This window comes from Solanum dulcamara, chromosome 9, assembly GCF_947179165.1.
Source record: "Solanum dulcamara chromosome 9, daSolDulc1.2, whole genome shotgun sequence".
NCBI lineage: Eukaryota > Viridiplantae > Streptophyta > Magnoliopsida > Solanales > Solanaceae > Solanum > Solanum dulcamara.
Window position 1 is genome coordinate 70,172,356 of NC_077245.1, and position 20,100 is coordinate 70,192,455.

At 35.8% G+C, this 20,100-nt stretch overlaps 3 protein-coding genes across 9 annotated transcripts; all 3 read left to right on the forward strand.

Moving 5' to 3' along the window:
• The first annotated feature begins 349 nt into the window (after positions 1–349).
• LOC129902301 (pentatricopeptide repeat-containing protein At2g30780-like) lies at positions 350–6,925 on the forward strand. Of its 7 annotated transcripts, XM_055977478.1 has the most exons (7): positions 350–1,246; positions 1,962–3,338; positions 3,460–3,522; positions 3,627–3,679; positions 3,845–4,123; positions 4,803–4,957; positions 6,579–6,925. In XM_055977478.1, the coding sequence occupies exons 1-2, from the start codon at positions 851–853 to the stop codon at positions 3,075–3,077; spliced, it is 1,512 nt and encodes a 503-aa protein (XP_055833453.1). In that variant the 5' UTR covers positions 350–850; the 3' UTR covers positions 3,078–3,338; positions 3,460–3,522; positions 3,627–3,679; positions 3,845–4,123; positions 4,803–4,957; positions 6,579–6,925. The 7 variants fall into 7 exon arrangements, with proteins under 7 accessions (XP_055833453.1, XP_055833455.1, XP_055833452.1 ...); XM_055977480.1 differs by having other exon boundaries at positions 1,962–3,522; positions 3,826–4,123; XM_055977477.1 differs by having other exon boundaries at positions 1,962–3,522.
• Positions 6,926–9,464: 2,539 nt separating this feature from the next.
• On the forward strand, positions 9,465–14,413 carry LOC129903764 (pentatricopeptide repeat-containing protein At2g30780-like). Its single transcript, XM_055979299.1, has 6 exons — positions 9,465–10,826; positions 10,948–11,010; positions 11,115–11,167; positions 11,333–11,611; positions 12,291–12,445; positions 14,067–14,413. Exon 1 carries the CDS (start codon positions 9,465–9,467, stop codon positions 10,563–10,565), a length of 1,101 nt encoding a protein of 366 aa, XP_055835274.1. The 3' UTR covers positions 10,566–10,826; positions 10,948–11,010; positions 11,115–11,167; positions 11,333–11,611; positions 12,291–12,445; positions 14,067–14,413.
• A 2,599-nt stretch (positions 14,414–17,012) lies between these two features.
• LOC129903483 (ankyrin repeat-containing protein At5g02620-like) lies at positions 17,013–19,824 on the forward strand. Its single transcript, XM_055979049.1, has 3 exons — positions 17,013–17,544; positions 17,980–18,389; positions 18,844–19,824. Exons 1-3 carry the CDS (start codon positions 17,211–17,213, stop codon positions 19,708–19,710), a joined length of 1,611 nt encoding a protein of 536 aa, XP_055835024.1. The 5' UTR covers positions 17,013–17,210; the 3' UTR covers positions 19,711–19,824.
• The last annotated feature ends 276 nt before the right edge of the window (positions 19,825–20,100 follow it).

A 20,100-nucleotide genomic window follows, 5' to 3' on the forward strand; every position in this document is an offset into this window, starting at 1 on the left:
TGGGGGAGGAGTTGTGTAATTAGTTTATACGAAGTAAGATTGTTAGTATTAACAATCATGGATCGATTTGGATCCATCTGGTGGAGCTTTCAAAATCCATTCTTTGTGTGATATTACAAGGTAAATTAGGAGAAATGCGAGGGTAAATTGGATTGGAGAAGATAATAGGAGGGGTGGATGGTGTGGGGTGGGATTAATAGAAGTGGATTTATTTAAAAAATTATTATTTGAATAAACAAATATCATATATCATTATGTTGTTGATTATTTTTTTCTATTCAAAAATTATTATTTGCCTCATTATCTTCATTTAATTCGCTATTTTTGATATGAGTGCGTTACATACATTTTATACATTTGGTGATTTGTCAAAAACAAGTATCAAAATACTCCAACTGGCTCGATCTCTCTTTCGCCATTCTTATCTGAAGCGGCAACTCTGAGATTCACCAAATTGTACTAAGCACGAACAATTTCTCTGAAGCTTCATCTTTTTCGTCTTCGGCTTCGTCGTCTGTATCTGGTCTCCTTCGATTTTCTTACCCTTTGTCACCGTCTCAAGGTACGCCGCACTGCTTGCGTCGCGCTCATCACAGAGTTTTGCTCTGTTCCCTCCGCCTGCTTGCGTCGTGCTCATCTGTTCACCCACTTCACCGAGACTGTGAGATAGAAAGTCTCGAGAAACAAACAGAGTTCTGCGCCGTTCCCTCCGCCTGCTTACGTCGCGTCGGGTTTGAAATTGTTCCGTTTGTAGAGAAAATCAGTGAATGAACTGATTTAACCATTTGAAAATTACACTTTTATATTTTTATGTAAATTAGGTATCTATCTACCTATTTGTCAATTGTCAATGATGAAGAGGGTATGGAGAATCCCAGAGAAGGAAGCAATTCTCCAAAGATTTTCTGAAGATTATAGAAAGTGTTACACAATTGGACGAGGTTCAGCTAATGCGTTGTGGATCCGAGGACTAGCAGGCAAGGCATCTTCTTCCCAATCCGCCTGGCCACGGGTATTTACTTTATTCGCAGACAAGTGTTGTCCTGCCGATTCGTTGGTCAAACAGGATATGAGAGAAAAGGTCTCACATTTAAAGGATGAGCTGTTAGCATACAGTGGTGATGCTGAAAAGATTGAGAAATTATTAGCAGATAGAGGGGTTTTGTTGTTTAATAGGTATGCAGATGGTTCTGCGGTTGTTGAGCTCTTAAATCAGCTAAAATCTTCGCCCGGACTAGCACTCCAGGTGATTCTCTTTCTATATGTAATACAATATTTTTCATATCACTGCTTTAGCAAACATACGATATCAACTGAACCAATTTTGTTTTGTGATGGTTGAAGTGAATGTGATTATTATATTGTCCGGAGGATATTGATTATTTGTCAGTTAGAAACTAGATAAATCTTGGTAACCACCAATCTTTGATCAAAAAAATATGATAACACAAATATATGAATGGAGTTGTGGTCAAAGAGGGCTTGTTGACCCTGTAACAGAGGCGGATCCAGAATTTGAACTCTTATGAGTTCAGCCTTTAAGGTTCTTATCATTTATCTGTTATGATTTTGAAGTTATGGATTCATATCTACAAGTGTAGATCTGCCCTTGCCTGCAAAGGTCAATTAAATTGGGACCTCATACAGTTTTTGCATGAGTACAACTTTTATGATTAGATTGTGTGAATTAGGCGGGGGAATAAAATGGTGCCGAGTTTTTGGATGAAACAAAATTGAGCAGTTACTCTTCTTTTGGTAATATCAAACAATTCTCCTTTCAATTAATCAGTAATAATTTCGTGCCTTTCTACTGGTCATAGTTGAAGAATTGTCTTGTAAGGCTTTACTGTATTTCATAATTTCTTCTCAATGTGTTTTTACCTAAGAGATGATGTTAAGTCTATGACTACTGCCATTTTATCTTGTTGAGGAAGTAACATACTTTGACTATTTTCTATCAGGCTTTTGACTGGAGAAGAAGACAATTGGATTACCGGACTCCCATGACAGTTGAGGAGTATTCCAAGGCTATTGTTGTGGCAGGAAGGTTAAAGAATGTTGATCTTGCAGCCGAACTATTCAAGGAAGCTTCCACCAAGCGACTCAAATCGACCTCTTTATATAATGCCCTTATGACTGCTTACATGCTCAATGGTTTGGCTGTTAAGTGTCAATCAGTTTTTTGGGACTTGAAGATGGAAGCAACATGTACCCCAACTATTGTAACATACAACACACTGATCTCTCTGTTTGGAAGATTAATGCTGATAGATCACATGGAGGCAACCTTACGGGAAATAAATGATTTGGATGTCTGCCCAAATGTTGGTACGTACAACTATTTAATTGCTGGGTATATCACAGCGTGGATGTGGGATGATGTGGAGAAGACGTATAGAATCATGAATGCAGAAAGTATCAAACCTGATCTTACTACCCATTTATTGATGCTTCGAGGATATGCACATTCTGGTAAGTTGGATAAGATGGAAGAAATCTATGAGCTTGTCAAAGGTCATGTAGATCGGCATGGAATCCCATTAATTCGATCTATGATATGTGCTTATAGTAAAAGTTCTGATGTAAATAAAGTTCAAAAGATTGAAGAATTGCTGAGGTTGATTCCTAAAGATGATTATAGGCCTTGGTTGAATGTCATAGTAATATGTTTGTATGCAAAGGAGGATCTATTAGACGAGATGGAAAATTCAATAAATGAGGCATTTGAATGTAACACATCCGTCACAACAGTTGGTGTCATGCGTTGCATCATTTCAAGTTACTTCCGAAACAATGCAGTGGACAAACTTGCTAATTTTGTTAGCCGTGCGGAATGTGCTGGTTGGAAAATATGCAGGTCCCTTTACCACTGCAAGATGGTTATGTATGCATCACAAAGGCGGCTCATTGAAATGGAGAGAGTTCTTAGCGAGATGGATAAAGTGAATTTGAACTTCTCAAAGAAAACATTTTGGATATTAGTTAAAGCCTACACAACTTGGGGGGAAAAGGATAAATGTCAGCAGATCTTGGGTATGATGTGCAGGCATGGATATGGAATTCCTATAAATGGATAAAGTTGGTAGTTCATATTTCAATTTCCTTCCATCATAGTTCTACGACGGTTAACCTGATTGTAGTATTGTTGGAATTTGGGATTTTGATGAAGCAGCAGACGACACTCTATTTAGTTCTTCTCTTTTGTTTGTTCCCCCTTGTTGCTGATATACGACAGGCTAAAATCTCAAGTGATGATAGTATTTCTATGATATAGAAAAGTTAATTCAAGCATGTGGGAACAACATGTCTTCTTATTGCCAAAATAATTCAAATTGAGGGTATTTTAAACTTCTCATAGTTCTTAACTATATACCATGCCTTTTTATGTGAAACTAATTTGCCATGCATCACTTCTCACTTCTCCATTTTGCTTTATTTGTGGCTCTAAATCTTCTATAGCCTTTTTGGTTCATCGCCATCCAGCTTGTCTGGGTCTTAGCATCATCTCTCCACTATTAACTTGTATGTTCTTTCTTCTGCTATCCTGTCTTTTCTTCCAGTATCCTTTATATGTAAACTTCTGACTCTGGCAATAACTGCTCTCTATTCTTGGTTGTTCTTGCTAGAATCTGTCTCTACACTCTCTTGGAGATTTATGTTGTTCCACTGCCTCTGATCGGTGAGTCTCACTTATATTCTATCACATTTTTTCCCTGCCTGCTTTCTAAATTCAAATCTGGGTTAACGGTTTTGATTCTAACGACAAAACAAATAATAACATAGATGATTCCGTTTCATGAATAAAGTATCTTAATGGCCTTCCAGTGGTTGTTGTTCGATGCAGACATTCATATGAAACTCTGTAACCCATTACTTTGGTCCACTCCAAATACAGCTAATTCTGCTGCAGCGGCGGGGGGAGGAGTTGGTGCTATTGCTGTTTTGAGTAATGGACAGCTTCATCACTTTGGTCCACTCCAAATACAGCTACTTCTGCTGCTGCAGTGGCGGTGGGAGACTAGTGAAATGGGTCAAGTTTGTAATCTGGAAGGAAACGAATAAGGCTGTTGATAAGTGATAGCACATACTGGATAAATGTGATGTCTAATCAGCTTTGTATCAGGTCTCAGCCTGTTTATCATTCTGGGTTATTATACCAAAATAGTTCTATCACGTCGAATCTTGAGAATTATCATGTTTGTTGTGTTGTCAATTTGTCATATACAGATCTTTATATGATCATGTATTTCGAGTAATGCATAGTTGTGGTCCAACTTTGATCATGTATTATAATCGATGATCGTGTATATCGAGTAGCACATAGTTCTTATTTCTCACTTTATTTGTCAGTAAGATCTACGTCAAAACTGTAATCAAATAAGTTACCGTCATTATAAATATGGTCTTTTCATCCATGATGGAATTTATTTAGGGAACTTTGATATTTGACAAATTTACTACTTAGTAAGGGAGGAAATCGCTTGAGCATAACATGTATAGTTTTTTTAGTTTTTTTGGGAGCTTAATATGCGAAGGTTATCTTTGACAAATGTACTATAACATAATATGTAGGACACATTGTTTGTCAGCTGCAAAATGAAGTTGCATTCATAATATGATCAGTTGGAGACTGGTGAATTATTTATAAATATGGCCCTCTGCAACTCTTGAAGGGGCTGTTTTTACATGCGCACTCAGATTGTCGTTTCCTTTCAGATAAGATTGCATCTTATTAGGATTCATCTTTTGTAGAAGCTATCTAACTCTCGTTCTTTATTCTTTATCTTTGATGTTATACTCAGTCCAGCCCCATCTTTATTGGTCCTGAAGAGTATTGAATGTTAGACCAACTGCTTTTTTCTTCATCAAATGCAATCTTTGGTCAGATGAAATTCACCAACTGTATTCTAGTGCACAGGATGTCTTCAACTCAACTCAACTTTATGCTGTTTCAATGGTTAGTTCTACAAATTGTTAAAATAGTTCTCGTTACTAGTCTTATCTCTTAATTTTTGCTTAACTGCTGTATAGAACCACTTTTGCTGAGCTCTGTGGAGCTTAGCCTAGCGGGAGTCTCATGCGGAGGGGAAATAAGCATCTAGCATGAGGTTGAGGTCTAACAGACAATGCTACCAACGTAATGTAATTTACATTGTTAAAACAAGGCATGTGAGGGTTCCAGCAAGGCAGGAACTATTTAGTTAAAGTTGGAGCCAATTGGAGCTTGTATGTTAAATTTGGAGTCTACATTTAGTACTTAATTTTGGAATATCTGTTTTCTTTCAGATTCTCTCTGGAAACTCTTAGCTTCACTGTCATCTTTGCAATCATACAGAACTTCTGTCGCTCATAGAATATTCTCAAAATGTCTGATTCATCCCAATTTTGTTGGGATTTGCTACTTTTAGTTTCTCTAGAACAGAAATACATTGTTTGCAACATGGATAGGGGTGTCAAATGGGCGGTTTGGGTTGAAATTGAGAAATGGGTCATGAGCCGCCCAATTTGACCCGCTTAATCTCAATAATTTTAACATATTATTTTTTACCTTTTATAACCACAATTTGAATTTCAACCCAAGAAAATAAAAAATAAAAATTACAAATGGATAGATTAATCCTAAAAGATATAAAATGGATAGTAATTCATACATTTAATATTAGAACATACATTACATCAATGCAAATAAAGAGCCTTAAAACGGGTTGAAATTGGAGATTAAGCTGGGTTCAATTAAAAAAAATTTTAAAATGGATTAAGGCTTAAATGGGTTGAGATTGAACCCAATACAAATTATCTTGAGCCCAACAGATAAAAGTTTGGGCAGGTTACCTATATTTGGGCTCATTTTGACACCCTTAAACATGGAGTTTATTTCTGAGTTATTGTTGTGAATGTTTGATATCAGGAAAAAGTTGTAGAATCTGAGAATCGTAGTATGCTTTTTTCTAATTAATTAGAGTTCTGTCTAAATTTTTCACAGAAACTTTTGGTTATTATGAGTTGCATGAATATATAACACTAGGTCACTAGCTGCTTGATGAGTACTAGGAAGTGTTAATTGCAAATCTATCCTTTGGTGTTCTGCCTTGCAGCTTCTTCTTATTCTAAGCATCACTGAAATCCTTAAAGTGGATGAGATCCTTCTAGCCAACTAATCCTCTACCCTTCTGAGCATGAAATTGCATAAAATGAACCTTAGAGGAATGTCCTTTCTGTTTTATCTGTGACCATTTAACAGCTAAAGCTAGCAGATTTGTCATGAGAAGATTCAGGTTGAACATATTAACACTTAAATACATTTGTTTTATTTTTTGAGTTTTGTTCTTTCTTGCATTCTTACTTCATAATCTGTTGGGCATTACGCACATCACCATCTCAAGACTGCTGATGGTGGGTGCATTTTGTTTTTGTGCAATGATCCTTTGTTGAAAGACTTGTTGCTAAAATAGTAAAAGAGGCTGTTTTGCTTTGTTTATAAAAGTAGAGTTCATATTACTTTAAACATTTCGTTCTGTTTTGTCCTACGCAACACTTTTTATCCATGACTTAATTTCCTCCTGTTTCTTTTTTGTCAGAGTGATTCAGAGAATATGGCTTCTAAAATGCCCGGCTACAACAGGGGAGGCTATGCACTCTATAAATTAATGGTACAAGATCGTTTGCTGAATGAGAGGATTTTGTAGGCTCGTAATCTCGTCTACCTGATTTATACACGTTTGTCTCTCAGTCCTTGATGTGCAATCTCATGCTGTGATATTTCATTGATCAAAAGAAAAACTCCCCATGGAAAATATAAATGAGCTAACATGCACAGATTATGCAATTTAGTCATATTGAATTGCAACAAAACGCATTTGTCTTTGCTTCTTTGCTATGTATTGAACTGTATTAGTTTTGTTTTATCACAAGATTTATTCGAATATTGGCTGCCCACGTCTCTTTGCTTGTTCTCAAGGCTTATGTACCGATTTCCAATTTCTGGACCAAGAACTATTATGTTGGCTCATGCACCAACAATAAGGACATTTGTAGTACACGTTCTTGCACACATTTAAATTATCTACTTGCCAAAAAGAAGAAATGAAACAAATTTACTTTAAATATTTCTGGATTTAACAAATTGTATTAATCTCTGAATTTGGATCTACTTTTTCTCAGGACGATAGAGATAACAACAACAACAGTAGTGTATTTTCATAAGTGGGGTTTGATAAGGGTAGAGTGTAGGTAGAGAGGTTTTCAAAAGTTCTTTGGCTCAATTGCATCAAATCAAAATAGTTATGAATGAGGTAATATGACAACTAATATAGAAAGCAATATAAAGCATACATTTGTGCATCTTCATGCTCGTCTATTTGAGGTCACGTCTTTAGTGAGCTATAGTTGTGACATATTTTATTTAATCACCTCTCTCTCTAATAATTCGTCGGCCTATCCCTACCTCTCCTTGTTATACCATATTCAACTTCTCACACTTCCTCATCAGGACATTTGCGCATCTCTTCTTCATATGACCTTGAGAAGGTTGTATTGAAAACTTAGCCAAAGAGTTATCGAGCTCTATGCCAACACTGTTTTTCTCCAAATACGTTCAAAATTAACAAATCATCAGCAGGAAATTACTAAGAAGTATCTTTATGCAAAGTCATAAATAAGAGTGCCAAATGAAGATCGAGTTATAAAAAAAAAATTATGAATTCTATTTGCTCTGTTTGTTTTGCTCTTTGCCGTCTTCTAGTTGTTTCCACACCCTATATTTAACTAACAACAACATATTTAGTGTAATCCACGAGTGAGATCTGACGAGGATAGTGTGAACATAGATTCGTACCCCTTACCTCATAAACTCTTGGCTTAAAAGAATAATTTCAGATTTAATTCACTAAAATACAATAGGTACAAAAAAGATGAGTCTCAATTCTTTAGTCTTATGTCAATTTAAGCACTAGCCTAAAAGGCTTATTCCATTATAATCAATTTCACAATTTTGTAAAAGCACTAGACAAATTGCGTTAATTATATCCAAATTTCATAATCTTGTCTGGTTTCCTTGGCATGCCAAATGCATTACATCACCAAGCTAAAAGTTTCTATATGAACTTTCTAAAATAATATTTTTAAAAAAAGCATCAAAGTTTTATCTATTGACATGTTGGGATGACCAAATAAAATATGTATCACCACAATGGATAAAAAAAATTGGAACACTGATTTGACTAGATAAAAGCTAACTTGAAGAAAACAATTCAAGAGTTTTATTCGTTTTATTTTTGCTTCAATAATTTGAATAAATGTTTTCATCAAATATTTCACAAAATTTGGAAAACTTGGTGGCATTGGTTTCAGAAAGGGTTAAAAATGGGATAAGAGAGAGTTGCTCGTATGATAAACACCCTTCACCTCTAATCAGTGGCGGAGACAGAATTTTGATTCAGGGGTTAAAAATTTGAAGAAGTAGACACATGAACTTATCGAAGGGGGTTCGACATCTACTATATATACATAAAAAATTATTTTTACTATTTATAAATAATATAATTTTTCGCCGAAGGAACTCCTGCTCAAGGTGGCTCCGTCCCTGCCTCTAACCCTAAGATGTGGGTCGAGTCACCAACGGAGCTAAATGGCTTGGAGCTCTTAGGAAGGGGGAAAATGTGACTTATAAACAAAACACCATTCACATAATCTGTTATTTTTGAAAAAAAAACTGAAAAATCATTTCCTTTTTCAAATATCTCATGATCTCTGTCTTTCTAATTTTAGAGTGGCATGTCTAAAAATTTACAGCACAGATATATGTGTGTGATTCTAGACCTTCTGTTAATATGGTTAGTGAAATTATTAACCAACCATAGCAAGCAGTTTTTTCTTCTGTTTCATCTCAAATTATTAAAAAGCAAATAATAATTATAATAAGAATTAACCATTAATATTCTAAATGTGATTCTCAATATTCAAATCATCACACCAACTTCAAAGAAAAAAAGTTCCAAATGGAACTTTTTTTCTCTTTTTGTTCAAGAACTCAAGGTGGTAATTCTAATTTTCCCCTTTTTAGAAGCTTTTCTTCCATTTCTCAAAACCAATATACAGGGATTGTTTAATTTTCATCATAAAAAAAGCTTTCTTTTGGTGGGGTTCTTGAAATTTTATCAAGAATATTGTAAAAAAGCTGGGAGTTTCAGAAGTTTTTTCATGCCCAGGTAAAAAAAATCCCTTTTTTCTTTGACTTAATTTGCAATCTTTGATTGTGTAATGCACTTAAGGAATGAAATAAGACAACAGACATAAGATACCTAGTACTTGTTGGTGAGAGAGACAGGTATCCCATGGAATTAATTAAAGTGCGCAAAACCTGACCAGACACCACTGTTAAAAAAAGCTTCATTTTTTGTTTATCGCTGGCTAGCTAGTGTATTGGAATTCATGAATTAAAGATTGAAAATGAAAGCCCTTTCTTCATGACAGTTGAGGAGTACCGGACTCCCATGACAGTTGAGGAGTATTCCAAGGCTATTGTTGTGGCAGGAAGGTTAAAGAATGTTGATCTTGCAGCCGAACTATTCAAGGAAGCTTCCACCAAGCGACTCAAATCGACCTCTTTATATAATGCCCTTATGACTGCTTACATGCTCAATGGTTTGGCTGTTAAGTGTCAATCAGTTTTTTGGGACTTGAAGATGGAAGCAACATGTACCCCAACTATTGTAACATACAACACACTGATCTCTCTGTTTGGAAGATTAATGCTGATAGATCACATGGAGGCAACCTTACGGGAAATAAATGATTTGGATGTCTGCCCAAATGTTGGTACGTACAACTATTTAATTGCTGGGTATATCACAGCGTGGATGTGGGATGATGTGGAGAAGACGTATAGAATCATGAATGCAGAAAGTATCAAACCTGATCTTACTACCCATTTATTGATGCTTCGAGGATATGCACATTCTGGTAAGTTGGATAAGATGGAAGAAATCTATGAGCTTGTCAAAGGTCATGTAGATCGGCATGGAATCCCATTAATTCGATCTATGATATGTGCTTATAGTAAAAGTTCTGATGTAAATAAAGTTCAAAAGATTGAAGAATTGCTGAGGTTGATTCCTAAAGATGATTATAGGCCTTGGTTGAATGTCATAGTAATATGTTTGTATGCAAAGGAGGATCTATTAGACGAGATGGAAAATTCAATAAATGAGGCATTTGAATGTAACACATCCGTCACAACAGTTGGTGTCATGCGTTGCATCATTTCAAGTTACTTCCGAAACAATGCAGTGGACAAACTTGCTAATTTTGTTAGCCGTGCGGAATGTGCTGGTTGGAAAATATGCAGGTCCCTTTACCACTGCAAGATGGTTATGTATGCATCACAAAGGCGGCTCATTGAAATGGAGAGAGTTCTTAGCGAGATGGATAAAGTGAATTTGAACTTCTCAAAGAAAACATTTTGGATATTAGTTAAAGCCTACACAACTTGGGGGGAAAAGGATAAATGTCAGCAGATCTTGGGTATGATGTGCAGGCATGGATATGGAATTCCTATAAATGGATAAAGTTGGTAGTTCATATTTCAATTTCCTTCCATCATAGTTCTACGACGGTTAACCTGATTGTAGTATTGTTGGAATTTGGGATTTTGATGAAGCAGCAGACGACACTCTATTTAGTTCTTCTCTTTTGTTTGTTCCCCCTTGTTGCTGATATACGACAGGCTAAAATCTCAAGTGATGATAGTATTTCTATGATATAGAAAAGTTAATTCAAGCATGTGGGAACAACATGTCTTCTTATTGCCAAAATAATTCAAATTGAGGGTATTTTAAACTTCTCATAGTTCTTAACTATATACCATGCCTTTTTATGTGAAACTAATTTGCCATGCATCACTTCTCACTTCTCCATTTTGCTTTATTTGTGGCTCTAAATCTTCTATAGCCTTTTTGGTTCATCGCCATCCAGCTTGTCTGGGTCTTAGCATCATCTCTCCACTATTAACTTGTATGTTCTTTCTTCTGCTATCCTGTCTTTTCTTCCAGTATCCTTTATATGTAAACTTCTGACTCTGGCAATAACTGCTCTCTATTCTTGGTTGTTCTTGCTAGAATCTGTCTCTACACTCTCTTGGAGATTTATGTTGTTCCACTGCCTCTGATCGGTGAGTCTCACTTATATTCTATCACATTTTTTCCCTGCCTGCTTTCTAAATTCAAATCTGGGTTAACGGTTTTGATTCTAACGACAAAACAAATAATAACATAGATGATTCCGTTTCATGAATAAAGTATCTTAATGGCCTTCCAGTGGTTGTTGTTCGATGCAGACATTCATATGAAACTCTGTAACCCATTACTTTGGTCCACTCCAAATACAGCTAATTCTGCTGCAGCGGCGGGGGGAGGAGTTGGTGCTATTGCTGTTTTGAGTAATGGACAGCTTCATCACTTTGGTCCACTCCAAATACAGCTACTTCTGCTGCTGCAGTGGCGGTGGGAGACTAGTGAAATGGGTCAAGTTTGTAATCTGGAAGGAAACGAATAAGGCTGTTGATAAGTGATAGCACATACTGGATAAATGTGATGTCTAATCAGCTTTGTATCAGGTCTCAGCCTGTTTATCATTCTGGGTTATTATACCAAAATAGTTCTATCACGTCGAATCTTGAGAATTATCATGTTTGTTGTGTTGTCAATTTGTCATATACAGATCTTTATATGATCATGTATTTCGAGTAATGCATAGTTGTGGTCCAACTTTGATCATGTATTATAATCGATGATCGTGTATATCGAGTAGCACATAGTTCTTATTTCTCACTTTATTTGTCAGTAAGATCTACGTCAAAACTGTAATCAAATAAGTTACCGTCATTATAAATATGGTCTTTTCATCCATGATGGAATTTATTTAGGGAACTTTGATATTTGACAAATTTACTACTTAGTAAGGGAGGAAATCGCTTGAGCATAACATGTATAGTTTTTTTAGTTTTTTTGGGAGCTTAATATGCGAAGGTTATCTTTGACAAATGTACTATAACATAATATGTAGGACACATTGTTTGTCAGCTGCAAAATGAAGTTGCATTCATAATATGATCAGTTGGAGACTGGTGAATTATTTATAAATATGGCCCTCTGCAACTCTTGAAGGGGCTGTTTTTACATGCGCACTCAGATTGTCGTTTCCTTTCAGATAAGATTGCATCTTATTAGGATTCATCTTTTGTAGAAGCTATCTAACTCTCGTTCTTTATTCTTTATCTTTGATGTTATACTCAGTCCAGCCCCATCTTTATTGGTCCTGAAGAGTATTGAATGTTAGACCAACTGCTTTTTTCTTCATCAAATGCAATCTTTGGTCAGATGAAATTCACCAACTGTATTCTAGTGCACAGGATGTCTTCAACTCAACTCAACTTTATGCTGTTTCAATGGTTAGTTCTACAAATTGTTAAAATAGTTCTCGTTACTAGTCTTATCTCTTAATTTTTGCTTAACTGCTGTATAGAACCACTTTTGCTGAGCTCTGTGGAGCTTAGCCTAGCGGGAGTCTCATGCGGAGGGGAAATAAGCATCTAGCATGAGGTTGAGGTCTAACAGACAATGCTACCAACGTAATGTAATTTACATTGTTAAAACAAGGCATGTGAGGGTTCCAGCAAGGCAGGAACTATTTAGTTAAAGTTGGAGCCAATTGGAGCTTGTATGTTAAATTTGGAGTCTACATTTAGTACTTAATTTTGGAATATCTGTTTTCTTTCAGATTCTCTCTGGAAACTCTTAGCTTCACTGTCATCTTTGCAATCATACAGAACTTCTGTCGCTCATAGAATATTCTCAAAATGTCTGATTCATCCCAATTTTGTTGGGATTTGCTACTTTTAGTTTCTCTAGAACAGAAATACATTGTTTGCAACATGGATAGGGGTGTCAAATGGGCGGTTTGGGTTGAAATTGAGAAATGGGTCATGAGCCGCCCAATTTGACCCGCTTAATCTCAATAATTTTAACATATTATTTTTTACCTTTTATAACCACAATTTGAATTTCAACCCAAGAAAATAAAAAATAAAAATTACAAATGGATAGATTAATCCTAAAAGATATAAAATGGATAGTAATTCATACATTTAATATTAGAACATACATTACATCAATGCAAATAAAGAGCCTTAAAACGGGTTGAAATTGGAGATTAAGCTGGGTTCAATTAAAAAAAATTTTAAAATGGATTAAGGCTTAAATGGGTTGAGATTGAACCCAATACAAATTATCTTGAGCCCAACAGATAAAAGTTTGGGCAGGTTACCTATATTTGGGCTCATTTTGACACCCTTAAACATGGAGTTTATTTCTGAGTTATTGTTGTGAATGTTTGATATCAGGAAAAAGTTGTAGAATCTGAGAATCGTAGTATGCTTTTTTCTAATTAATTAGAGTTCTGTCTAAATTTTTCACAGAAACTTTTGGTTATTATGAGTTGCATGAATATATAACACTAGGTCACTAGCTGCTTGATGAGTACTAGGAAGTGTTAATTGCAAATCTATCCTTTGGTGTTCTGCCTTGCAGCTTCTTCTTATTCTAAGCATCACTGAAATCCTTAAAGTGGATGAGATCCTTCTAGCCAACTAATCCTCTACCCTTCTGAGCATGAAATTGCATAAAATGAACCTTAGAGGAATGTCCTTTCTGTTTTATCTGTGACCATTTAACAGCTAAAGCTAGCAGATTTGTCATGAGAAGATTCAGGTTGAACATATTAACACTTAAATACATTTGTTTTATTTTTTGAGTTTTGTTCTTTCTTGCATTCTTACTTCATAATCTGTTGGGCATTACGCACATCACCATCTCAAGACTGCTGATGGTGGGTGCATTTTGTTTTTGTGCAATGATCCTTTGTTGAAAGACTTGTTGCTAAAATAGTAAAAGAGGCTGTTTTGCTTTGTTTATAAAAGTAGAGTTCATATTACTTTAAACATTTCGTTCTGTTTTGTCCTACGCAACACTTTTTATCCATGACTTAATTTCCTCCTGTTTCTTTTTTGTCAGAGTGATTCAGAGAATATGGCTTCTAAAATGCCCGGCTACAACAGGGGAGGCTATGCACTCTATAAATTAATGGTACAAGATCGTTTGCTGAATGAGAGGATTTTGTAGGCTCGTAATCTCGTCTACCTGATTTATACACGTTTGTCTCTCAGTCCTTGATGTGCAATCTCATGCTGTGATATTTCATTGATCAAAAGAAAAACTCCCCATGGAAAATATAAATGAGCTAACATGCACAGATTATGCAATTTAGTCATATTGAATTGCAACAAAACGCATTTGTCTTTGCTTCTTTGCTATGTATTGAACTGTATTAGTTTTGTTTTATCACAAGATTTATTCGAATATTGGCTGCCCACGTCTCTTTGCTTGTTCTCAAGGCTTATGTACCGATTTCCAATTTCTGGACCAAGAACTATTATGTTGGCTCATGCACCAACAATAAGGACATTTGTAGTACACGTTCTTGCACACATTTAAATTATCTACTTGCCAAAAAGAAGAAATGAAACAAATTTACTTTAAATATTTCTGGATTTAACAAATTGTATTAATCTCTGAATTTGGATCTACTTTTTCTCAGGACGATAGAGATAACAACAACAACAGTAGTGTATTTTCATAAGTGGGGTTTGATAAGGGTAGAGTGTAGGTAGAGAGGTTTTCAAAAGTTCTTTGGCTCAATTGCATCAAATCAAAATAGTTATGAATGAGGTAATATGACAACTAATATAGAAAGCAATATAAAGCATACATTTGTGCATCTTCATGCTCGTCTATTTGAGGTCACGTCTTTAGTGAGCTATAGTTGTGACATATTTTATTTAATCACCTCTCTCTCTAATAATTCGTCGGCCTATCCCTACCTCTCCTTGTTATACCATATTCAACTTCTCACACTTCCTCATCAGGACATTTGCGCATCTCTTCTTCATATGACCTTGAGAAGGTTGTATTGAAAACTTAGCCAAAGAGTTATCGAGCTCTATGCCAACACTGTTTTTCTCCAAATACGTTCAAAATTAACAAATCATCAGCAGGAAATTACTAAGAAGTATCTTTATGCAAAGTCATAAATAAGAGTGCCAAATGAAGATCGAGTTATAAAAAAAAAATTATGAATTCTATTTGCTCTGTTTGTTTTGCTCTTTGCCGTCTTCTAGTTGTTTCCACACCCTATATTTAACTAACAACAACATATTTAGTGTAATCCACGAGTGAGATCTGACGAGGATAGTGTGAACATAGATTCGTACCCCTTACCTCATAAACTCTTGGCTTAAAAGAATAATTTCAGATTTAATTCACTAAAATACAATAGGTACAAAAAAGATGAGTCTCAATTCTTTAGTCTTATGTCAATTTAAGCACTAGCCTAAAAGGCTTATTCCATTATAATCAATTTCACAATTTTGTAAAAGCACTAGACAAATTGCGTTAATTATATCCAAATTTCATAATCTTGTCTGGTTTCCTTGGCATGCCAAATGCATTACATCACCAAGCTAAAAGTTTCTATATGAACTTTCTAAAATAATATTTTTAAAAAAAGCATCAAAGTTTTATCTATTGACATGTTGGGATGACCAAATAAAATATGTATCACCACAATGGATAAAAAAAATTGGAACACTGATTTGACTAGATAAAAGCTAACTTGAAGAAAACAATTCAAGAGTTTTATTCGTTTTATTTTTGCTTCAATAATTTGAATAAATGTTTTCATCAAATATTTCACAAAATTTGGAAAACTTGGTGGCATTGGTTTCAGAAAGGGTTAAAAATGGGATAAGAGAGAGTTGCTCGTATGATAAACACCCTTCACCTCTAATCAGTGGCGGAGACAGAATTTTGATTCAGGGGTTAAAAATTTGAAGAAGTAGACACATGAACTTATCGAAGGGGGTTCGACATCTACTATATATACATAAAAAATTATTTTTACTATTTATAAATAATATAATTTTTCGCCGAAGGAACTCCTGCTCAAGGTGGCTCCGTCCCTGCCTCTAACCCTAAGATGTGGGTCGAGTCACCAACGGAGCTAAATGGCTTGGAGCTCTTAGGAAGGGGGAAAATGTGACTTATAAACAAAACACCATTCACATAATCTGTTATTTTTGAAAAAAAAACTGAAAAATCATTTCCTTTTTCAAATATCTCATGATCTCTGTCTTTCTAATTTTAGAGTGGCATGTCTAAAAATTTACAGCACAGATATATGTGTGTGATTCTAGACCTTCTGTTAATATGGTTAGTGAAATTATTAACCAACCATAGCAAGCAGTTTTTTCTTCTGTTTCATCTCAAATTATTAAAAAGCAAATAATAATTATAATAAGAATTAACCATTAATATTCTAAATGTGATTCTCAATATTCAAATCATCACACCAACTTCAAAGAAAAAAAGTTCCAAATGGAACTTTTTTTCTCTTTTTGTTCAAGAACTCAAGGTGGTAATTCTAATTTTCCCCTTTTTAGAAGCTTTTCTTCCATTTCTCAAAACCAATATACAGGGATTGTTTAATTTTCATCATAAAAAAAGCTTTCTTTTGGTGGGGTTCTTGAAATTTTATCAAGAATATTGTAAAAAAGCTGGGAGTTTCAGAAGTTTTTTCATGCCCAGGTAAAAAAAATCCCTTTTTTCTTTGACTTAATTTGCAATCTTTGATTGTGTAATGCACTTAAGGAATGAAATAAGACAACAGACATAAGATACCTAGTACTTGTTGGTGAGAGAGACAGGTATCCCATGGAATTAATTAAAGTGCGCAAAACCTGACCAGACACCACTGTTAAAAAAAGCTTCATTTTTTGTTTATCGCTGGCTAGCTAGTGTATTGGAATTCATGAATTAAAGATTGAAAATGAAAGCCCTTTCTTCATGTGGAAAAGAAAATTTTAAAGATTTTGTTGTTGTTGTTGTTGTTGTTTCCAGGCTATTGATAATGTGAGTGAAATTCAAGATTTTGGCTTTTGATGAAATCCAGGAATGTGTGATAATAGAATAAAGTTTGTTTCTTGAAAGTTAACTAGACTTGAAAAATATGATTTGTTGATTTGAGTGTTTGAGGGAAGGAAAACAAAAAGGATTTTTGGTTCAAGATTAGCATATTGGGATTTTTTGGGCACTGTTAATAAGATGGAGGCACCAGCAGCTCAGCCAACTACTCCCCGGAAAAAGATGACGAAACAATTAACAGGGAAACGCGACGATAGTGCCTTGCATTCGGCAGCTAGAGCTGGAAATCTTGTTGCAATTAAAAATACTATCGAGGAAACGGATGAGGAAGAATTGGCAGAGTTGTTGATAAAGCAAAATTCAGCTGGAGAGACCCCTTTGTATGTTGCAGCTGAATATGGTTACTATGAGGTGGTTAGGGAGATGATCATGTATTATGATCTTGTTGCAGCTGGAATCAAAGCAAGGAACGGGTTTGATGCACTGCATATTGCTGCCAAACAAGGAGATTTGGGTAAGTTATCGATGTTCCATCAGAGGCCTATCTAAGATTTAAGCTTGATGGATTAAATCTTTATCGTTCTTAGCGCTAAATTCATTGTACTTTTGAAGTTATGGGTTCAAGACTTGAAATTTTAGAGGTTTTATGTTCCATGTCGAAAATACTGAGTTCAGTTGAACCTTATAGTATATAAGCTCCCCACCTATCATTTTACCCTTTTCCCCAAGAAGGTGTGGTGCACTAAGCATCAGCTATGTGTGGGGTCCGTGGAAGGGCCAGACTACAAGGGTCTATTGTATGTAGCCTTAATTTGCATTTTTGCAAGAGGCTGTTTACACAGCTCGAACCCGTGACATCCTATTCACATGAAGGCAACTTTACCACTGCTGATGTCTAGTTTATGAATTTTTTGGTGAACTAGCATGTTCATTTTTGGTAATGTTGCAGATGTGGTGAAGGTATTGATGGAAGCACATCCCGAGCTCGCGATGACTGTTGATGTAGTAAATACGACAGCTCTGCATACTGCAGCGAACCAAGGGCACATAGAGATGGTGAATTATCTCTTGGAGGAACAAAGCAGTTTGACCACTATAGCTAAAAGTAATGGGAAAACAGCATTACATTCTTCTGCAAGAAATGGACATTTGCAGGTTTTGAAAGCTCTTTTGAGTAAGGAGCCAGGGATTGCAACGCGGATGGATAATAAGGGACAGACCGCACTTCACATGGCTGTCAAAGGACAAAATCTCGAGGTTGTGGAGGAGCTCACTAAAGCTGATCCTTCATTAGTTAACATGGTCGACAATAAGGGAAACACACCGTTGCATATAGCATCTCGTAAAGGCAGGGCTGAGGTATATTTCATCTAAAACTTCTTTCTGTAGCTGCTGTTAGATGGAAAAACAGTACTTAGAAAAATAAAATGAGAAAGAAATAGAAATCAGTCACTATGAATGCAACGTCTGCGCGAAGTTTGTGGAAATGTCATTTATCACACATGTAAGTATAAGACTGAATCCTAGATTTGCTCTCTGTGTCCGGGACAGAAAACGAAAGCTGTACAATATTTCAACTTCAAGTGGTACAATCTTTACCTGGAAGCTGTGCAATGTTGCTGTTCTTTTCGCACCGTTCACTTAGAGACAAAAATTTACACTCTTTTCGTGTCTACGTCTGTCATTAGCATGTCATTGATGTATTTCTTGCACTTGAACAAGTTACTTCATATATGAGCCAAATTGTTGATAGTATAAATGAAGAGGAATTGTTAATCACAGAGGAGAACTGACTCATTTTGAGCTTATGCAGGTTGTCAAATTGCTGCTTGCACAGAAAGAAACAGATGCGAAAGTTATCAATAGGTCACACGAGACAGCTCTAGACACTGCTGAGAAAATGTCACATGCTGACACCGTAGCTATCCTGCAGGAATACGGGGTTCAGAGTGCCCGAGTCCTCAAGCCACAGGCAATGAATCCAGCTAGAGAGTTGAAGCAAACCGTTAGTGACATTAAGCACGAGGTGCACGATCAGTTAAAACACACAAAACAGACAAGAAAACGCATACAAGGCATAGCCAAGCGGTTGCACAAGATGCACCGGGAAGGCCTTAACAACGCGATCAACTCAACCACAGTTGTAGCTGTACTCATTGCCACAGTTGCCTTTGCAGGAATATTTCAAGTGCCAGGGCAATACTATATGGATCCGGATAACCTCCCAGAGGGCCATATAATCGGAGAAGCAAACATATCAAACCATCCTGGATTCCTCGTCTTCTTTGTCTTTGATTCAATCGCGTTATTCATCTCACTAGCAGTTGTGGTTGTCCAGACAACAGTGGTGGCAATAGAGAGCAAAGCAAAGAAGAAGCTGATGTCAATCATAAACAAGCTAATGTGGACAGCATGTGTGTTTGTATCAGTTGCATACTTGGCTCTATCATTTGTAGTCGTTGGCACGCGTTATAGGCTGATGGCGATTATTGTAACCATTCTCGGAGCAACAATAATGGCTTCAACAATCGGAGTAATGTTATATTGGGTCATTAAACATCGGATCGAGTCATCGAACAAGAGGAGCATGAGAAAGAACTCTCTGGCTAGCAAGTCTATGGAATGGTCTGATTCAGCTCTCTCTGATGACAACAATGAATTCAAAATATATGCATTATAAATTAATGTAACTTTTTTTTTTCCTTCTTCAAGTTAGGGGGATTTGACAATTGAAATTTGTTTTTTGGTGGAAAATTTTGAGAGTAGATATATGGCTCGAATCTCCAACTTACTACATGGCGATACGAATGTTCAATCCAAGTGAGATATTGTCTAAACCTTCTAATCAAGTTAATGGGATCATTCCTATTGACATTATAATTTGGTGGATTTCTCTAATTTTGATTATTTGGCATCAAGAGCCACGATCACACAGGTTAGTAATAATAGTTCTTGAATATTTACAGAATTAATCAACTTATAATAAGTTTTGAGTGGCGTGTCACATATATTCCCTACTTCAATAATAAGTTGTATATTCCTAATTTGTTTTGGAATTGAATTTATTGAG

What these genes read in the sequence shown, in the direction of transcription:
- LOC129902301 (XM_055977480.1), top strand. Translation starts at nt 851, where the DNA reads ATGATGAAGAGGGTATGGAGAATCCCAGAGAAGGAAGCAATTCTCCAA. An exon ending in CGCCCGGACTAGCACTCCAG is followed by an intron (nt 1,247 to 1,961) that starts GTGATTCTCTTT and finishes ATTTTCTATCAG; the next exon opens with GCTTTTGACTGGAGAAGAAG.
- LOC129903764 (XM_055979299.1), top strand. Translation starts at nt 9,465, where the DNA reads ATGACAGTTGAGGAGTACCGGACTCCCATGACAGTTGAGGAGTATTCC.
- LOC129903483 (XM_055979049.1), top strand. Translation starts at nt 17,211, where the DNA reads ATGGAGGCACCAGCAGCTCAGCCAACTACTCCCCGGAAAAAGATGACG. An exon ending in TGCCAAACAAGGAGATTTGG is followed by an intron (nt 17,545 to 17,979) that starts GTAAGTTATCGA and finishes GTAATGTTGCAG; the next exon opens with ATGTGGTGAAGGTATTGATG. An exon ending in CTCGTAAAGGCAGGGCTGAG is followed by an intron (nt 18,390 to 18,843) that starts GTATATTTCATC and finishes GAGCTTATGCAG; the next exon opens with GTTGTCAAATTGCTGCTTGC.